Below are 20330 nucleotides of genomic sequence, written 5' to 3'. Positions count from 1 at the left end.
TCAGGATCAGATAAATAAAGAAAATGTTACTTTGACAACTAAACTTTTTGAACTTTAGGGAAATTTTAATTTTAATTTTGATTAATTTTTAAATTTAATTTCTTTTACATTAATTCTATTTCAAGCAGCAAAACTATTTGTAAAGAATAGATTTAGGTTACTAAAGTAATTTCTACCATTGGCTAAACAAGAGATCTCTGTGAACAGTTAAATTGGTGGGTTGTTAAGCTGAGCTTGAAACTCTGATGTGACGTGCAATTATAAGAGCAAACAAGAAGTGATAGCTATATTTAATACACACAGACCCACACTCATACACACACACACACACACATAACGCACACAATTGCGGTCTTGTTTAGTCACACATGAATGGCAACAATGCGAGTGGTTTGCCACAGTTACCAGAGTTCACCCCTGCAGCGAGTGGATTAAGCCACCTCTGTCTTTAATTAGAGACTCTCTCATCTGAGAAGAAAAAAACCAAAACCACACACTTACCCTCAACTCTTTAACACACATTTCTGTACGCTGATTTCAACTAACCGCACTGGGGAAATTGAGTGATTGGAGTTTAATTTGTAAATTAAATCAAATTAACCTTACAAGTCAATTTAAATTAAGCTTTAGAAATAGTTCATTTAAACTGTAATATGTTTCAAAATTGTATAGATTTTATTTTATATTTGATCCAAAATCTTGTTTAGCAGAAAAAACTTACTGATCTCAAACGTTTGAGCCACATAGCATTAAACTGACTTAAAATGTTTTTTTTTTTTTTACTTCTAAATTAGGTTAAAACTTCACTAACCTCTTTATTTTAATAATAAAAGTTTTTTTTTTTTTTTTTAGTATATTGAATGGAATAATTTGGTTGGCACCAGTCTAAAACAAGACTGAGCATGTATATGTTGTTTTTGGAATGGCATTAAAATCTAAATTCATCATAGGTGACCTTTGTGCTGCTCTGAATGCCATGCCTGGACTACACAGAAAGTTCATGTTTCTCCATGGGCCTGTCACATGTTTCCAACCAGATTAGCAGCCTTGCTTGGACGTGACTGGGCGTCTGTGGGAAAGTAAGGCGTAAAAATTGGAGCCCAGTTGCTTCTGGTGTTTTGGTTTGAAATTAATTCCACCCCTTCAACTGCTGAAGCTTCAATAGGCTCCAAAAATGCTGGGTGGTAAATATCAGTGTTGGGTTCATTTGTTCAATTAAATTTAAATCACTCCTTTTAACCCAACGCTTGAGTTTGCCTATTATTTAACCCAACATTGGATTAAAAAACCTAGCAAATTTTAGAGTTTAGTTGTGTTTTCATCAACATACTTTATACATGTTTTAGGATGTTGCATGCACATTTGCATTAAATTGAGACTCGATTTTTAAATGCGATAAAAAATATACAAAGAAACTATTAAATTCCATCATTCACAAAAACAAATGAATGACTTTGCCTAAAAAGATGTAATTGGATAACTGGACTAACCAATGGACCAGTCTCATTTGTTCTTTTGGCCTGGACCAGAAACAAAAAGATACACATTTATTCCCGGCTAGTTTAGTGTTCACATTGATGATTTTTGTACTGAACTTAAAAGACTAAACACAAATGAAGCTCTGTTGATAAGTTTAATATGCCTGTATTGAACTGTAATGAGCAACGTTGTGATTATGATGGTAAAAACCAGGTGTGTTTGAGCATCCTTTGTTGTTTATGGCGTAGCATCTCGTGACATCATATCATGTTTTTGGTTTGATTGGATGTCTTTTGTCTTTGTGGTTTTCATTTTTAACTTAAACCACACCAGAGTTTGTTTAGAAGCAGGCAGAAATGTTAGTTGCGCATCATGGTTCAGATGACAACATGAACCACACTAACAGAGCAATCACACCAGAGCATGGTTCAGTCAGACCAAACCAGTCAAGTGAGAACACAGCCTTTGTTATTCTGAAAAGCCTGAACTAAAGTCGGTCATCAGCATGGTTTTGTTAAATGACCAGATGATTCAGTTTTTGTAATGATGTGGAACTTAAAACACAGCCATTATTTTATTAATAATCAATCTATTGTGTTTTATTCTGTTAATAACTGATGACATTCACAAGTTAAAAAAAACATTTGCAATTTTTGGTTTTGGCCAAATAATGAACACAGCAATGGGCTTAGACAAACCATAGTTTTTTTTTTTTTTTACCAACAACACACAAGCCTCTCCTACAAATGAGCACTGAAAGTATGACCGCTGGTCTTATGGTTTCTGTGCAGTATTGCCAAAAATGCCAGGAGTAAAAATGTTACTATTTACCCCACCTGCGGAACAAGTTGAAAAAAATATTGAATATAATAAAAAATGCTTTTATGCTGCAAAAAACGGTTTCTACTGATTTTTTCTACAAATTTTGCTGAACTTTTACAATAATTAGTTTGAACCTAAAACCTGTTTATTTTTTCCCCAATTTCTGTTTAATGGAGAGAAGATTTCTTCAACAGATTTCTAAAGATAATAGTTTAAATAATTAATGTCTAATACCTGATTTATTTTATCTTTGCCATGATGACAGTAAATAATATTTTACTAGATATTTTTCAAGACACTTCTATACAGCTTAAAGTGCCATTTAAAGCCTTAACTGGGTTAATTAAGTTAACTAGGCATGTTAGGGTATTTAGGCAAGTTATTGTATAATGATGGTTTGCTGTGTAAAAATGTAGCTTAAAGAGGCTAATAACTTAAACCTTAAAATGTTTTTTTTAATTAAAACTGCTTTTAGTCTAGCCAAAATAAAACAAAAAAGACTTTCTCCAGAAGAAAAAAATATCATCAGACATACTGTGAAAATATTTAAAAAAGAAAGAAAAAAAAAATCAAAGGGGGGCTAATAATTCTGACTTCAACTATAGATAGATAGATAGATAGATAGATAGATAGATAGATAGATAGACAGATAGACAGATAGACAGATAGATAGATAGATAGATAGATAGATAGATAGATAGATAGATAGATAGATAGACCTTTGGTTACATTTACAGATTGTCAGAACGCAAAAATTTAGGATAGACGGATTATACATTTATTCATTGTGCATAAAGTCTATTTAAATGTATTTTTTTAGTTTAACATGTATATTTATAGTTTGAAATCTGCCATCTGCTTGAAATTCGACAACAAACACACATTAAACTACTGAATATAAGTGTTCAATATACGTTTATGCATCATAACATATCACTCAGCTCATATTGTGATTTCTTTGGAGTAAGAGATGACAATAAACTTCCAAAACTCTACTGTTTCTGCTGTTTATTCCACCTTTAATATCTGTTCAAACCACAATATACAAATGTAAATGCATCTATGTCAGTTTCTTTTGTCGAGTTTGATTATAGTTTCGCCTGTCTGTATATTTAATCCATAACACAACTCGGTAGGAAATTTTCATAACCTTTCATTCACTCATTCCTTCAAGCTAAAATACATGAAAAGATTGAAAAGATTGTCATTTAACAACATCTCTACTCAATTTGTTTTCAATATTAAAATACCCATTATTTTTGCACTTGTATATGTCTCACTTGTATGTGTGTTTGTGTGAGCTTCAGGCACTGACATGAGCTATGGAGTGTCAGAGCAGAACTCCTTAATATTCACAATGTTATACAATATTCGCCCTATTTCAAATATGGCTAAAACCAAGCTTTTCATTCTAGAGGTAATTCCTGTGGTTATGAATGAGCATTTTAAACCATTTCTGGAAAATGTTTGGACTTAAAGCACATGCATGTATTATGTGTATAGTCTATATGCATGAGTGGAGATCTAACATGAATAATACAGTGTTTTACAGATCTGTTTGAACAAAAAGGGATTGTTCTGACACCATCGTGAAAACTTTTGGCAAACACAAAAGAAAAGCTTGTCTGTTTTTAGTTTTTTGTTTCAATTAAAACATAAAAAAAGGAAATAAAAACTCAAGTTACTCATTAATACCAAAACATCTTACCATAAGACAAACTGAAACTTATAAGTTTTTTTTTTCATAATAGAACAATAAAGAAAAGCAAGGGTAAACAAAATCCCATTCAGCAAGCGTCTTTCTCTCCGCCTCGCTTTCTGTCTTCCTCCATTGACTCAGACTCCAACTGTGTGCAAGCAGAGAGCCTAAATAGCTGAGAAATGTCTTTTCTGCACAGCCAAAGTGCTGGATTTAACCCCTCTGCGCTGATCCCCCAGGCTGCTGCTTAATTCTCCAATTTTCAGCTGTTAGAGATAGAATAGGAATAATAAACATCTGAAACAGGCAGTAATAATCCATCTGACCCCTCTCCCCTGCTCTGTATGGACAGCGAGCCCAGGCTAGAGTTTCAGGCCGTCCTAATCTCTGCCAAAGACTCTGCACTCGCCCCGGACGCCTAATGAAACCATATCACCAAACCTGAGCAGCCTGGGATTGATTATCACCACATTTATACACACACACAAGCACACACACACACACACACACACACACACACACATTTGAACTTTGACAAATGGGAGAATAGAATGTTCACAAATTCAGTTCAGACTTGTTGGATTTATTTTCCTCTTTGTGGAGCTTATGTCCAGTGAGTTCTTCAAAATGTATCTAAACACTTTTTTATGATAATGCTTAGTTGTTGGTTACATATAAAGATTTCTTTATGGATCTGTGTATTTTCCTGACATTTTTTCAGGTATCTTTGGTATATTTAAGACGTATTGTATAGTTTTCCTCGACAATATTATATTTGGTCAGCAATGGCACAGGATGAACACTTGTCCTCAGGAATGGCTATTCTCTCTGCCTCTAGAATGGCATTGTCTAATTATAGACTCATTTTATTTTAGGTAGTTGCTGGAAAAAAAAGCATGCCAATATTTCCTCTGCCAGCCTCAGCAGCGGACAGCTGTCACCTAAAACGAGACCTGAAAAATTAGCCAGTTCGACTGAATAATGCAGCCATGGCAGGGATAAGTTTAAAACAAGCATGTTATTTATTTCAAGTAACAATAATTCTTTAGTTATAGTAATTCATACACTCAAAAAATTGATCACTCATACTTGTTTAAACAGCCTGTTTAAAATGAGCTGAAACAACACAATTCTTGTAATTTCTTTGGCCAATTTATTTGTTTAATGTTAAGTCCACTTAAATGTATAAACCATTAAGTTAACTTAAGAGTTTTGTGTTGAGACAACATGAAGCAATTGTGTTGGTCCAGCTACCTGGTTAGGGGATTTGTAGTTCCCAGCATGCTTTGCGTGGAATTGAATAAAGAGAGAGTAATGTTGACAATAAAAGTAATCTTATGTGTTTAAAGTTATTAGAAAGACTTGTTAGAGTTTAATCTTCACTTTAGTTTGAAGATTTAAAAGATTTTCATGTAATGCTTTGACTTTTAAGATTATCATCTTGCAGAAGCACCCATGCTTCGGGTGTTGGCTGCTTAATTAGCAAAAATGCAGTTTGTTGCTTTGCTCAGTGAGCAATAACTGTACTAAACTTAGTTCTGAGATCTCAATGAACTGTACAGAACTCATGAAATATGCTTAAAAATGGCTCTTTTAGTTCAATAACTTCAAATAAAACTTAGAGACTTTGAAATGAACAACCCTTAATAGACATGCATGATATTTCCTAAGACCTTTGAGTTTAGGTTAAATAAAAATACAAATGTATTTAAACTTTTATTTGATGAAATCATGTTGAAGAAACTCAATTGCATTTAATTGTGTAAATAGTTTTTTGTTGTTGTTGGTTTAAGTTAATTAAATTGAGTTCATCCAAATGAGTTATTTTTTATGAGTAATTTTTTTGTTTTGTTTTAGTTAACTCAACCAGCGTTTAAAAAAAAATGATAACATTTTTTTCTTCAAGATTGTTCATGAATTGAAATGAAATGCATTTATTTATCTTAAGTCTGCTTTTGATTAATTTAAAGCATTTTTAGCAACTAAAACTACTAATTTCTCTAAGAAAAAATCATACTTAACCAAAATCTGTATGAATTGGAAAATTATGAATTTATAATCCTCTGTATTTAATAAATAAACACATTTTTCCTATAAATTGTTCTTTGTTATTGCTATATTTTATGATAATAATAATAATTTTATATACAGTTGAAATCAGAATTTTTAGCCCCCCTTTGAATTTATTTATTTATTTATTTTTTATATTTCCCAAATGATGTTTAACAGCGCAAGGACACTTTCACAGAATGTCTGATAATATTTTTGCTTCTGGAGAACGTCTGATTTGTTTTATTTTAGGTAGATTAAAAGCAGTTCTTAATTTTTTCAAAACTATTTTAAGGTCAAAATTATTAGAGCCTTTAAGCTATTTTTTTTCGATAGTCTACACAACAAACCACTTTAAGCTGTATAGAAGTGTCTTGAAAAATATTTATTCATTCATTTTTCTTGTCGGCTTAGCCCCTTTATTAATCCGGGGTCGCCACAGCGGAATGAACCGCCAACTTATCCTGCACATTTTTTACGCAGCGGATGCCCTTCCAGCCACAACCCATCTCTGGGAAACATCCACACACACATTCACACACACTACAGACAATTTAGCCTACCCAATTCGGTACCGCATGTCTTTGGACTGTGGGGGAAACCAGAGCACCCGGAGGATACCCACGCAAACGCAGGGAAAACATGCAAACCCCACACAAAACACCAACTGAGCCGAGGATCGACCCAGTGATCTTCTTGCTGTGAGGCGACATCACTACCTACTGCGCCACTGCTTCGCCCGAAAAATATTTAGTAAAATTTTATTTACTGTCATCATGGCAAAGATAAAATAAATAAGTTATAGAAATGAGTTATTAAAACTATTATGTTTAGAACTTAGCAACAGCAGAAATGTTTTGTTGTCCAACATCAACATGATTGCATAGTCCCAAAACATATGATGCAGTACACCTAATAAAAAATTAAGAGCGTTTTCCCCCATCTGTAATAATGAATGATTGCAAAACTCGTGGAAATCCATAGGCCATGAGGTGTGCGCATGCAGCCTAATTTGACTTAAAACTGAAAAGCTCCAGCATGTCATCTTCATTAAGGGGTGTGCTGGAGCAGTCCTGCTCTTTTGCTCGCTTAATGAGTACCAGCGGGGGACGACTGCAAACCTTGCAGCTTCTCATTCAACCAAATTACTTATTACCCTGATTCATCACCGGCCCGTCATTTGTGCACCTGAACCCCCTGCACTGTACAGGCGGGAGACGGAAAAGCTGCTAAAAACTGGCATGACCCCTAACAATGAGGTCAGATCGAGATTTTCAGCGGTTTAGGTCATTAGAGGCGTTTTGTGTTTGTTTTGGTGTCTTAAATTAGGGAAGCTCAGCTGCTCTGTTATTTAGCGCTTATCCCCTTTTTTCACATGTGATGATTGTAGTTCAAATTGTGGGTTGCGCATTTGGCTTGGGGAACTTCCATTGAAAACAACTGAAACAAATCACTTCAAATAATTAGGTTGGACAACAAATAATTCATTTACACAGTGAAACCTGAGTGAGAGGTTTGCTTTGGCTTTATGCTACACTTGACATTTTAATGTGACTTGAGTATTAAAACTATATTTGTGGTCAAAGCTTTTTTGAGTAGCTCTTGACTGACTACTTTCTATGGACACCAGTAACACGATTAGAATATGATTAGGACAATACTCTGATTAAGAGTCTACAATGTAAACAACGATTTGTGATTAATTTAATCAGATTAAGGTCATTATCGAACTTAACAGAAATCAAACTAAGACATCAAGATTTTAGCCGCATTATTGAAGTGAAGCACCGACATGTAAACACCTTAATCTAAATATTACTGTCGTATAGGATTTTCGAAACATTTTGTGTCAGGATATTCCATACACACATGACTGTTTGACACTATTCTCTGCACCTACTGAGTCGGTAAAGGACCACAGACATCTGTATCACAAAATGCGAAGGTTTTTTCCCATATGTTGTGCGGTATCAAATTCCCTCAAAACAACTCTTCCAGCAGTTCATACTCGCATCCGATATCTCGTTTATCATGGAGACATGCAGGAAATGTTCTAGAATTAAAGTAAAAGTGCCAAACTGCAGATAAAGTCAACAAATTAAGAATGAAGCACCCCAAATCACATGAAACTCCAGAGGAAATGTGGGAAGCATGGTGACGCAATGACATTAATCAAATTATGTGCTGTTACATATAAAGCAGGATCATAAAAGAAACATTTAAAATCAACTCGTGTAAACATCATATTATTGTCTTGTTCAGATTAAGGCAAATACTTTGATTACTGATGTCCATGTAAATAGGTTCCTCCAGATTATTTTCTCTTTGTATTGCCTACAGCATAGTGATGTATTCTTCTTCTTGATACAATAATGAGATTACTATACACACACCCTGATCTAATGAGGAAAAGAAATCATTGATGAACAAATTAGTTTTTTTTTTACTCACAAAAGTGTTCTTGGAGATTTGTTTGATTAAATTTATTTATTTTTTGACAAATTTGGTTGGACTTGGTTTGTAACTCATTCCAGGACCATTGCTGTCTATGGAGGGTCAAAGAGCTCTCGGATTTCATCTGAAATATCTTAACTTGCGTTCCAAAGATGAACAAATGTAAAGTTCAGATGCAAAAACCCCTAGGTGCCATTTCAAATTTCCATCGAAAATGAAATGACTGATCTCCTTTGTTTGTTATTTTACTTTAAAGACCAGGAAAAGGACTTATTCTTTGCCATAAATGTGATATTACTGAACCTACACACAAGATCCTGACAAAATGCTCAGTTTATGACAATTTCAGATGGCATTTAGGGGTTTTTGCATCTGAACTCTTTAAATGTTTCAGATTATTGGAACGACATGAGGGTGAGTAATTAATAACAGAATTTTAGTTATTGGATGAACTAACCCTTTCCTTTAAAAATGTTGTCTTTCAATATTCAGTTATTGAACTCTGAGAATAATGAAGCACCTCATATCCAGTTTTTAAAAATATTTAAATTAATTGTTTACAGTTGAATGGATGTTTCTCTCATGATTCATGCAAAGCATTATATGGTATTGGAAAAAAGTGGATATTCTCATATGCTCACAATATCATGCCTGGGCTCAGTGGGTGTGTGGTGTTTGAGGTTGTACCGGGTGGTGATTTTATGAGTGACACCTGTCAAATTCAATCTTCCCCGCTCTGTTCCTCTCTTTCTACCTCTGAAGTAAGACTGCTTTGTGGTCATTAGTGCTGCTCTCAGCAGGCTTGCTGTAGCCAGACTGCTTGCCTCAGCATTAATGGTTAATTTTTCCTCTTTTAGTAGGCGATAGAGTGATGGACCTGCATCCTCACAAGGCCCTGCCAATCTGCTCCCATATACAGCCACTATCATCTCCCAATTATAGTCAGCCTGGGAAGAAAAACTGCAGCTTTAACTGAGACTGATGCCCAGTTAAACGGCGTTTCCGCGTGGCATTGTGAATGCTCGTATTTAGCATTTCCTCTATTTGCACTTTTAAGCTACAAAGAGTTGAAATAAAAGGATGAAAATGGCCAGCTACCGTTTCACCCCACGCTTTGTGCTGAGCTACAGTGATTTCCACTGGAGCACCACTAAGAATAGTACCGGTTAAGGCTTTTTGTGAGGAAGTTTCTTTTGAACGGGGGTGGTGCTGAATGGCAGCATTGGGGATAAAAGACCTTTGTTGGACAAAGGATAGTTTTATAGATGCTGATGGAGCAAGTTGCTGTGTAGAGTTGACTTGGTTACTGGTGCATGGTGGGCTCTTTTCTTGGGGGAGGAAAGGAGTGTGGCTGATTTATTTATGTATTTATTTATTTATTTATAAAGAGCATCACTGTTGCTGCAATTTCGAGTGATCCCAACTGTGCTAAGATAGGGCCCTATCATACACACAATCATACACACAATAAGGTGCAATACGTGTTTGGTGAGATTTTTCTTTTTGCTATTTTCAGACCAGCACAACAGTAGTTTTTACATTTTCCACCACGTTGTTTTAATGGCAAATTCATTTCCACCATTTTTGGACTGATGGGTGTTCTGATCTATAAAAGAGGTGTGTTAGGGCACATTGTTTGCGCGTTGCTATTTTGAGACACTAAAATAGACTGCGCCATTGACCAAGTAAAAGCTGGTCTAAAGTCAGCGCAGAGTGCGTTAGTTATGCGCTTATGCTGGTCCAAACGCTTACACATTGCTTAATACGCACAAGGTCTACAGCAATACAGAAATATCTTGACATAAAGTAAAGGATTAAAAGGGTACTAAAATTATTAATCAACACATAAATATAAAAAGCACTGCCTCCATGCCTTCACCTCGGGGGGCTTTTTCAGTTTATTCACGGCAATTTGCATTTGTATAATGTTATTATTAGTCGTAGTAATATTTATTATATGCATATTTATATTTGTTTTAATAAAAAAAAAAGTTTAGATTTGTCCACCTGTCAGGTTTTGGAAACAAATGGATAACCATAAGAATAGGACGTGTGTTTGGATATAACTCTTGTATATATTATAATAACCAGGACATAAACACTTGTTATTATTGTTCATTTATTCATGTGCTGGAAATTATAACTGAATTTAGAAATAGTTTTGAAGCAAATCTTTGTGCTAAACAAACAAAATTAAATATGTTGATCAGGGATGTTTTTAGTGAAGTGAGTTTCCACTGTTTCCTTATGCACAAAAGTAAAGGAGTAAGGTAAAGACTAAAATTACCGTAAAGAAAAAGTAAAGAGGCTGAACGGAGGAGGCTTTTTCTTTATCCTTATGCTGCAGATGGTTTGTTTAACTATTTTCTCACTAGTGAAGCATTGTTTTTCCACTTACAAAGTCCGCCATGTAAATAGCAAATGCGCCATGGCGCGATGCAACTGACTCCTATTCCTCATTCAGACTAGCAGCGTCTTTGTAGCTGCCTGTCGCTGAGTGGTGAACTGCTGCAAACGCCACTCTGTGTAGGTTTATACAGCACGAATACGACTGGCCTCTGAGCGATCAGAGAAACGATCACATGAGCTCTACTGGTGCTTCTATTGGCTGTTGCTCAAGAAATTCGCTCTTTATTTGCATAAAGTTGAAGGATTCTCTGCTTTGTCGCCTCTCTTATCATGCCCACCTGGTTGCCCACGATCGCTGTCGCTCGCGTAGACGGAGGTCGCCGGAAGTCGCTTTAAAGGGAATGGGAGATGAGACTCTGATTGGTTTAATGCATGTTATGCTCAGGACACACCCATAACTCATTAAGAGAATAAGTACAACCCTGTTAGAGCAGTTCAAAGAGTGTATTTTTCCATATGTCCTTAAATAGCAAAAATGGATTCAGACGCGCTATTAATGCTTTTGCGCCATGCGCTTTAGACTTTGCACCTAGATCATTAAAATAGAGCCCATAGAGTCATATCACATGGGGATGAGTGCGGTATAGCTTTTATATAACACAAATGTGAATAATAATAATGATGTGAAATATAAATGTAGAAATTAAGTGAATGAGAAACAAACTAATGCCATTGAAACATTTTGTGTGAGCTACTTTCTTCCACAATGGATTCATTTCTCAAGCAGTCAGTTTAACAGCTGAATAAATGCATATATGTCGTTATATGCTATATACCTTTGGATTAAATCATCTGCCAAAAATGCCAAATACACTCAATTAATTGTTAAGAACCTGACATAAAAAAAAAAACATTTGTATAGGGTCTAACATTAAACATGATATCTGGGTCAAATTAACTTCAAAACATATTAACTGCAATTCTATAACTTGTAATGCAACTTCATAACACTTTTGGGTGTGAGAGTTTGCACTCATGTTTATGAGAAGTTGCCTCAAGATTAATGAGGAAACAAAAATAATCATATTTCCCAGCACAAGTCACGATTTACATGACCATTACCATATATGTAACAGCTTTGGGGGCACATGGCTGAACACAGCTCTCTAAAAACAGATTCTCAGCTGTGCAGAAATGCTCTATACACAACCTCACACACACTTTACACTCCATCCAAATTGCTGATGAGCTCCAAAAATAAAAGCACAGGACTCCCCGGTCCACCTGTGAAAATGTGGGAGTCCATATAGAATGCAGCTTCCATTACTTTAGGCCCCTCCTATACTAACATGCTAACATGCTAAACGGTCAGTGTGGCAGCTGCCGTCATATCATGTGTTCCCACGTAAACATTCGAACTGACGCTGCATGTGAGCTTTATGGTTAACAGAAACCAGTGACTAATGTTTAAATTATTTTATAAGGAAGTTGTTTCAGCATTTTTCTGAAACGTTGACATGGGTAATGCAGAAAAGCTGAATCGCCTGAGCATGTCAACCTGGACTTTGGTGTCAATAAAGTGCTTCTATAGCGGTCATGACCTTTGCTGATGCAAGTCCAGTTAACAGATACAGAAATGAGAGTAAGTGATTGCCTAGAACACTTTCAAATTGAGGCCAATTGTCTAGACATTTCTTTTGAGTTTTATTCAGTGCCAGTTTGAGGTTAAATACTGCATTTTCATATTGCAATGTTTTTATGCAGTATATTTTCTAGAATTGTGAAAACCTATTTTAAAAAGTTGAAGGCAGCTAATCAAAGCTTGTCTAGTTATGAATAATGTGTTCACTCAGTCCCTTCACGATTTTGCGATCACTGAATTAATTGCAAAATCAAGGAAACAGTGCAAAATTTTGCAGATCTCAGATTTTTTTCTGTAATGCCCTGGATTTCCTGCAAATTTGGGGTCTGGACACTTTGTGATCGTGGGTGGCAGTATATACCTTTACGCTGGTCTGTAACTCGGCATTAAACTAGAAGAACCAGTGTCTGGGTCTACGAGTAATAAAAAAATATTTAATAAAGACTGGCGTCACGGTGGCACATTAGGTAGCATGATCGCCTCACAGCAAGAAGGTCATTGGTTCTAGCCCCGGCTGGGTTAGTTGGCTTTTCTGTGTGGAGTTTGCATGTTCTCCCTATGTTCGTGTGGGTTCCCTCAAGGTGCTTCGGTTCATCAACAGTCCTAAGACATGTGGTACAGGTGAATTGAATAAACTAAATTTGCTGTAGTGTATTTGTGTGACTGCAAGAGTTTATGGGTGTTTCCCAGTACTGGGTTGCGGCTGGAAGGGTATCTTGTGCTGTGTAAAACATATGCTGGATAAGTTGGCGGTTCATTCGCTGTGGCGACCTCTAAATAATAAAGGGACTAAGCCAAAAAGAAGATGAAATTTTTTTTAAACATCATTTTAGGGTCAAAAGTATTAGTCCCTTTAAGCTATATGTTTTTAGATAGTCTACAGAACAAACCATTGTTATCGAACACCTTGCCCAATTATCCTAACCTGCCTAGTTAACCTAATTAACCTAGTTTACTAGTTGACTTTAAATGTCACTTTAAGCTGTATAGAAGTGTCTTGAAAATATCTAGTCCAATATTCTTTACTGTCATCATGACAAAGATAAAATAAATCAGTTATTGGAAATGAGTTATTAAAACTATTATGTTTAGAAAATGTGTTGAAGAAAAGTCTTCTCTCCACTAAACAGAAATTGGGGAAAAAAGTTAAACAGGGGGGCTAATAATTCTGACTTCAACTGTATATATATATATATATATATATATATATATATATATATATATATATATATATATATATATATATATATATATATATATATATATAATTTATCCGGCAGTCATAAAATAAAGTCTACTTTTCCAAAACGGGATGTCTGTGTGGATGTCTCGAGTGAAGTGATCTGGTCATTGCACTTATTAAGCACAATTTGTGTATTGTGCTGTTCTCGAAATTCTATATATATATTAAAAAATTTCCCACAGTTACAAATTGTTTTGTAGTTGTAAAAGAGAACATCTACATAAAAATAATGCAGAATTTCTCATTTTCGTCAAAAATGCTGCAGTTAGAGAAACTGTCAGATATTTTCTATAAATGTCAACCATTACCTGAGGTGGTTTTTACATGCATCATGTATTAATGTAAAATGACTAAGTAATAAAGTAGTTACTACACTTAAAAAAATGTATGTCTGCAAAATTATTGCAAACAATTTAAATGTGTTGAATTTAAAAAAACTAATTAAATTTAAAATGTGTACCTTCATTAGTTTGTTTAAATCCAGCCCAAATAAATTGTTTACAACCACTTAACAAAAAAATAAAAAGAGTAAATCCAAGGAATCATCTTTGAATAATTTGTTTTAGTGTACTTCAATTTTAAAAGTTAACTTTTTTAATAAGTGTAAGGTCCCTTTATTGGCTACATAATGTTTTTTCTGACTCATTTTGCGTTCAAATGAAAGTTATAGTTCTGATCCGAGGCATATGTGACACATTTTGGTAATACAATGTTTACAATATATCTAATGCCAAGAGAGTCAGAAGTAATTTGACCATTTTGGTCCAAAATAAACATCTTTATGGTAATTCCCTTAGGGACACGACTAGCTCAGCCTTTGCCTTTCCCTCCAGCACTCTATGTGTGTGTGTGTTTCTCTCTCAGAAAAAGAACACAAGCTGCACTTCGAGCATGATTGGTCAGCTGCCCCCACCCACAGTCCTCCTCTCATTCTCTCTCTCTCCCTCTCTCTCTCTCTCTCTCTCTCTCTCTCTCTCTCTCTCTCTCTCTCTCTCTGCTTAAATAGTTTTAACAAAAAATAAAGAGGGGGATGGGAAAGCTGGGGGAGGGTGATTGTGTGTTTGTGTGTGTGTGTGGGTGCTCTGTTGTCACTGGTTGGGAGGGAAAGAGAGAGAGGAGAGTTGAGTCGTGTCCCATATGTGGAAAAAAAGCATAGTAGTGCACACACGAGCCTGTCTGCTCCGAGGATTATCTATCTGCTTTTGAATCTGATGTGGAAATGCAGGCATGAGTAGGTGAGTCTGCGCTGATATTAAACCAGACACTTTCCTCCTGCTGTCGCCGGGCTTCTTGGGTGAAGCTGTAAATGATTAAAGTCTTGACTCTGCATTGGACTGTCCTCTACCTCTACTTCATAGTCATTCTGTGCTATTTACCTTGTTCTCCACTGTGTTTGATTGCACCCTGATTGCTTTACTGTGTAAGAGACTCTTCTGCATTCTGCATGCAGGTGTTTGTAAGCGTGCCGCTCTTGATGTCTGCATGAGTTGGGTTTGTAGATGTGTCAGACTTCATGCTCAGAGTTTAGAGGCTCTTGGTTTCGGGTGGTCTTTCGGGCAGTGAGCAAATGTGAAGGGATTCATGGTGTGAATATTTCAGAATTGTCATTGTGGAAGACATTTTTGGAGATTGGTTGTAGCATATCTGACAATATTAGTTTAATACATTTGATCACAAAACCAGCGATTACAAAAACTGTGAGAGTCATCTACAAAAAAAATGTAGCTTCAAACTGTTTTTGATGGTGTTGTTGTTACAAAACTGGTAGTCAAATAGAATATTTACATTTTAAAAATATTATATTGAAACTTTCACATAATTTCATATTTTTCATGCAAACCCAGTAGTTAATTTAAAATTATTAACTAAAGATGTAGACATTGTGTTTAATCGCAAAGCTAGTATTTACGTGAATTATAAGAGAATGTTTAAACACATCCTGTTTCACACAATATCTGCATTTAATCACAAAAACAGCAGATACAGGAAAATAAATCTATATACAATAAAATATATAAAGGCATATTAAAGTGTATTAAAATTATTTGTAGCAAAATTACAGTTAATAATAATAATTACAAAAATACAGTTAATTAACTTTAATAAATCTAACTAACTAATAATAACTATTAGCTGTAATAAAACTAAACTAACTAATTTTTCACACAATTTCTGCGTTTTGATATAAAATCTGGGATACAGATTGAACATGTAAAGAAAACTAATTTCTAAAAAGATTGAGAAGTAAACTAACTGGTGACTAAAAATGATTTATGTTCAGAATGATTTATGTTATAATTAAGTGTATAATTTCGTAATGAATGGTGTGTCGGACGGTCAACATTTCATTTCCTGAAAGCAGGGCTGGACGCCACACTGTTTGACTCGCATTATTATGTAATATTTTTCATTCATGTGTGAGCTTTTCCACACGCTCACTCGAGAAGGAATGACGCTGTCCTTTGAGGACACACTAAACAAATTGCTCATGCTGGATTTCCATATAGAATTGAAAATCAAGTTCATATTGGATTTGTTTTAGTTGTTATGTTGTGATCCTTTGCATTTTTACACATTGTTTTTTATTTTATTTATTATTATTATTATTTTAAAGCATTATTTGTCTACAGTATGTCCATACTTTTATTTTATTGTCAGTTTATTATGTTTGGATATATGTTCTTTATTGTGAAGCACAATATAGCTGCTTTTAATATTCCTCCCTTTTTGCATCTGTCATAGGAAAAAAAGAGAGTTAATTGAACCAGGAGAGTGTGTGGCGAGGGATGAAATGAGCTTAATTTTCTGAAAGCGTGCTCTCTGCGGCTGTTATGAGGCGAGGGGAACGGCTATGGTATGCATGGTGCTTTTTGTCAGGGAGATTTAGAAAGCCCTCTTTAGAAGCTGGACACAACCATACAATCAGCTTAATGCCTGTGTGCAGGCTCTTAATGAATACCCCTGTGTGTGTTCAGCCCACAGTGAGAGTGCTTGTGTCTGTCACTGTTTCACTCCTCTCCAAAATTGAGGGTCTTGATTATAGGTTGCACGTACTTAAACTCACATTCATGCATCATGAACTGGTTCGTTTACAATGAAATAATGCGTTGCAGTGTATGTGTGTACATTCAGCCCTACTGAATGCTCCTCCTCTTTTTTTTTCTTCTAGAAACACGTTTTTTAGAGTCCTAATGCGAGTCCAGGCCAGCGATGGACTACAGCCGTACAGACGCTAACCTGGGTTTCCCCACAGAACTGTTACCATAATCAAGACCAGGTCCGCAGAATGCTGAGTCCCATTGTTCCCTATAGTAAGTGCTACATTTCTGATTTTTACACACACCAAATGCAATGAGTAACTTATCAGATTTGGAATAATAGGGTTAAAGGGATAGTTCAAATGAGAAGGGAAATTTCTGTCATCATTTACTCACCCTTCACTTGCCACAAACCTGTTTGTTTTGTTTTTCTGTTGAACACAAAAGAAGATATTTTGAAGAATGTTAGAAACTGGTAACCATTAACTTCCACACTATTTGTGTTTCTTACTATGGAAGTCAAGGGTTCCTAACATTCTTCAAAAATGTGTCCAAAAGAAAATAAAAGATACTCATAAAGCTTTGGAATCACTTGAGGGTGAGTAAATAGCAAGTAAATTTTTATTTTAGGTGAACTATCCCTTTAAGACATGTTTACACAAAGGATGAAAACTATATAGGTTTAAAAATGATTCCAAAACTAATAATGGCAGTACTGTATAATTGGGATATCTTTCAGATTAAATTACAGCCACTTTAATGAGCTCTAACCTTTAAAAGGACAGAGAGCAAAACTGCAGTGCACTATTAAAAATACATGTGTGTCAATTCTAACATACAGTTAAAGTCATAATTATTAGCCCCCCTTTGATGTTTTTTTTTTCTCTTTTTAAATATTTTCCAAATAATATTTAACAGAGAAAAGAAATTTTCACAGCATGTCTGATAATATTTTTTCTTCTGGAGAAAGTCTTACTTGTTTTATTTTGGCTAGAATAAAAGCTGTTTTTTTTTTTTTTATATCATTAAAATTATTAGCCCCTTTAAGCTATATAAAACCATTTTACAATGACTTGCCTAATTAACTCAACCTGCCTAATTAACTTAGTGAAGCCTTTAAATGTCAATTTAAGCTGTATAGACGTGTCTTGAAAAATATCTAGTCAAATATTATTTACTGTCATCATGGCAAAGATAAAATAAATCAGTTATTAGAAATGAGTTTTTAAAACTATTATGTCTAGAAATGTGTTAAAGAAATCTCCCTGTTAAACAGAAATTGGGGGAAAAAATAAACTAATAATTCAGGGGGGCTAATAATTCTGACTTCAACTGTATGTATGGTTTTAGTTATTGGTTATAGTTATGAATCTTGGGGTGAGCAAGCGGTTCCATTTTTTTATTTGCTGAATATGTTCAACTTCAAGCGTTAGTATTAGACTGTTGGGTTAGTTTAAGGATTAATAGAATAAGTGAACATACTTGCGAAGTCACTCCACTCAAAACATGTTTGCTGGTTGTTCAAACTACTTGAAAAGAGCTGAATAAACACATTTATTGTGTTTTTTTGGATGACATCTTAATTGTTTTATGTTCAATCTACTTAAATTTGCAATAACAATTAAGTAAATTAATCGATTTGTGTTGGAACAACATGAGAGAAATGTGTGGAACCATGCATTTTTTTACAGAGTAGAATGACTGACCATCAAAATAAAGTGCTAGCAGATTTTAAGTAGGCAGTCGACTAATGACTGCTAGCTGACACCCAAAGTCAACAGAATGTCTGAACTAGAGCATCAAAATAAAGTGAAAAATGTCCCTACGGCTGCTTTGTTGGTAAACCAGTTTGAACAATAGCACATTTAAAAGAAATCTCAGATGTTTATCTCAGAGTCCTTGTCATGATGTTTTGGGGCTGAAACTACCCAAAGTGTATGTGATGGACAGGTGTGGGGGGGTGAGATGATGACTCTAGCAGCAGAAACCCTGTGGTTCTGCCAGTCTCCTCTTCTCTCTATGATTACCCACCAGTGTCCAGCTTATACTAGCACAGTTACTTCCTCTGTCTCTCTGCTTTTCTGGCTCTCTTCTTCTCTCCTTGGCTTTCTCCAGCTCTCTTCCCCCTCCTCACTGTTCTCGACTGACCTAATAACTGACGTGTCCAGTTTTAGCCCCCATTCCTAACCCCCCTGCCAGGCTTCATTCGAGCTCGGCGCTGGCTCTCTCCAAAACAGCATTGTTTGTAGGCCAGCATGGGGTTTCTTCCCCCAGTTCTGCCTGAAGAAATGCTTTTTTCTCCACTCTTTAGCTCTTCTTCTCTGAGCTTTATAGGCATGACAGTTACATAAAAAGAGGGAGGGAAATGAAACTAAAGGACCAAGGGGCCTCAATTTGAGATGTAATCATGTATTAATGAGTGGCCGGCGTGAATTCCTTTCAGCTGGCTTGCTAGGTTGTTGCATCAACCGATTACCATTGACGTCTAATATGGTGTTATAATTCCATTTAGCGAGACATTCAGAAGAACTTTGTCATCTTTGTCAATGAAATAGCTTTTTGTCTTTGTTTTGATAAATTTCTTTTGTCATGCAAGTAGGTATAAGGAAATTTTTTACATATGTTTGAGAAGACAGAGAGCACTTTCACTGTGAAAAAACATACTTTTAATGTCAATTTGTTTTTTATTTTAAATACAGTTGAATTTATACTTTGGCCCAATCCCAATTGTATTTTTATACCCCTTTCCTTTCCTCTTGGTCCTTGAAACAGAGTGTGAAGGGGAAGGGCTTTACAATTTACCCCTAAGAAATGGTACAGCACTACAACACCTGCACAAGTCATTGTGTCATTAATCTCTTGCCTGAAATGAGATTGACAATCGCGACTGCTGTAGCTATTCCAGTTGTGTTATATTTTGGTATTTATCTTCAGAAAATCATAGAAGGCTAGGATATCATGTTATCATAACAATCTAATGTGGCAATAAGATCGTAACTGTGCTGTGTATTTTAAGTGTGGCCATATTCATCTATGTAATCACACAAACACAACATTAACATTATACCAGACAGACAGTGTAAAAAGCTCATTCACAGCCACTAGACTTTTCTGACAGGGTATTTGAGTGTCATCAAGTGACAAATGTGAAAGAATGTTGTGGGACTGCTATACAGGAGTTATTATCATATATTATTTTGCGTTTTTTATTTTATTGTTTTTTTAAGCATGACGGTAAAACAGTTATGAATGTATTAAAGTATATGCTTGTTTGTTGTAAAAAATTGTAATAATGACAAAAAATACAAATTTGTGCATCTCCTTACTTCTGTGTGCAGCCATGCTGCTGTTGTAGATGGTGTATTCTGTCAAAATTACTTACCCCTGGGTTTCGAGTGTGCTCCTGAAAAATCTGTTTCAAGGACCATCTAGCCCTTCCCCTTAGCTCTAAGCCTTCAAGCTAAAGAGAATTGGAACACCAGTAAGGGGAAGGGCTAAGAGGTAGATTGGGATTGGACTTTTGTATTGAAATGCAAATCAATCGTTTTGAGTCAG

The 20330-nt window shown here is 35.3% G+C and overlaps 1 protein-coding gene across 6 annotated transcripts in view; it reads left to right on the top strand.

The window, feature by feature from the left end:
• Positions 1-20330, top strand: part of fignl2 (fidgetin like 2) — a 113573-nt gene that overhangs the window by 77460 nt on the left and 15783 nt on the right. For 5 of the 6 annotated variants that reach the window (XM_073938530.1, XM_073938529.1, XM_073938528.1 and 2 more), the window contains one exon: positions 16907-17048. In XM_073938530.1, the coding sequence (XP_073794631.1) occupies positions 17024-17048 (25 nt within the window). In that variant the 5' untranslated portion in view covers positions 16907-17023. Of the gene's footprint in view, positions 1-14897; positions 14973-16906; positions 17049-20330 lie in introns of those variants that run through there. The other variant, NM_001214908.1, reaches the window with a different exon arrangement.

This window comes from Danio rerio, chromosome 23 (genome assembly GCF_049306965.1).
Source record: "Danio rerio strain Tuebingen ecotype United States chromosome 23, GRCz12tu, whole genome shotgun sequence".
Classification (NCBI taxonomy): Eukaryota; Metazoa; Chordata; class Actinopteri; order Cypriniformes; family Danionidae; genus Danio; species Danio rerio.
This window is presented reverse-complemented; position numbering and strand designations above follow the sequence as displayed.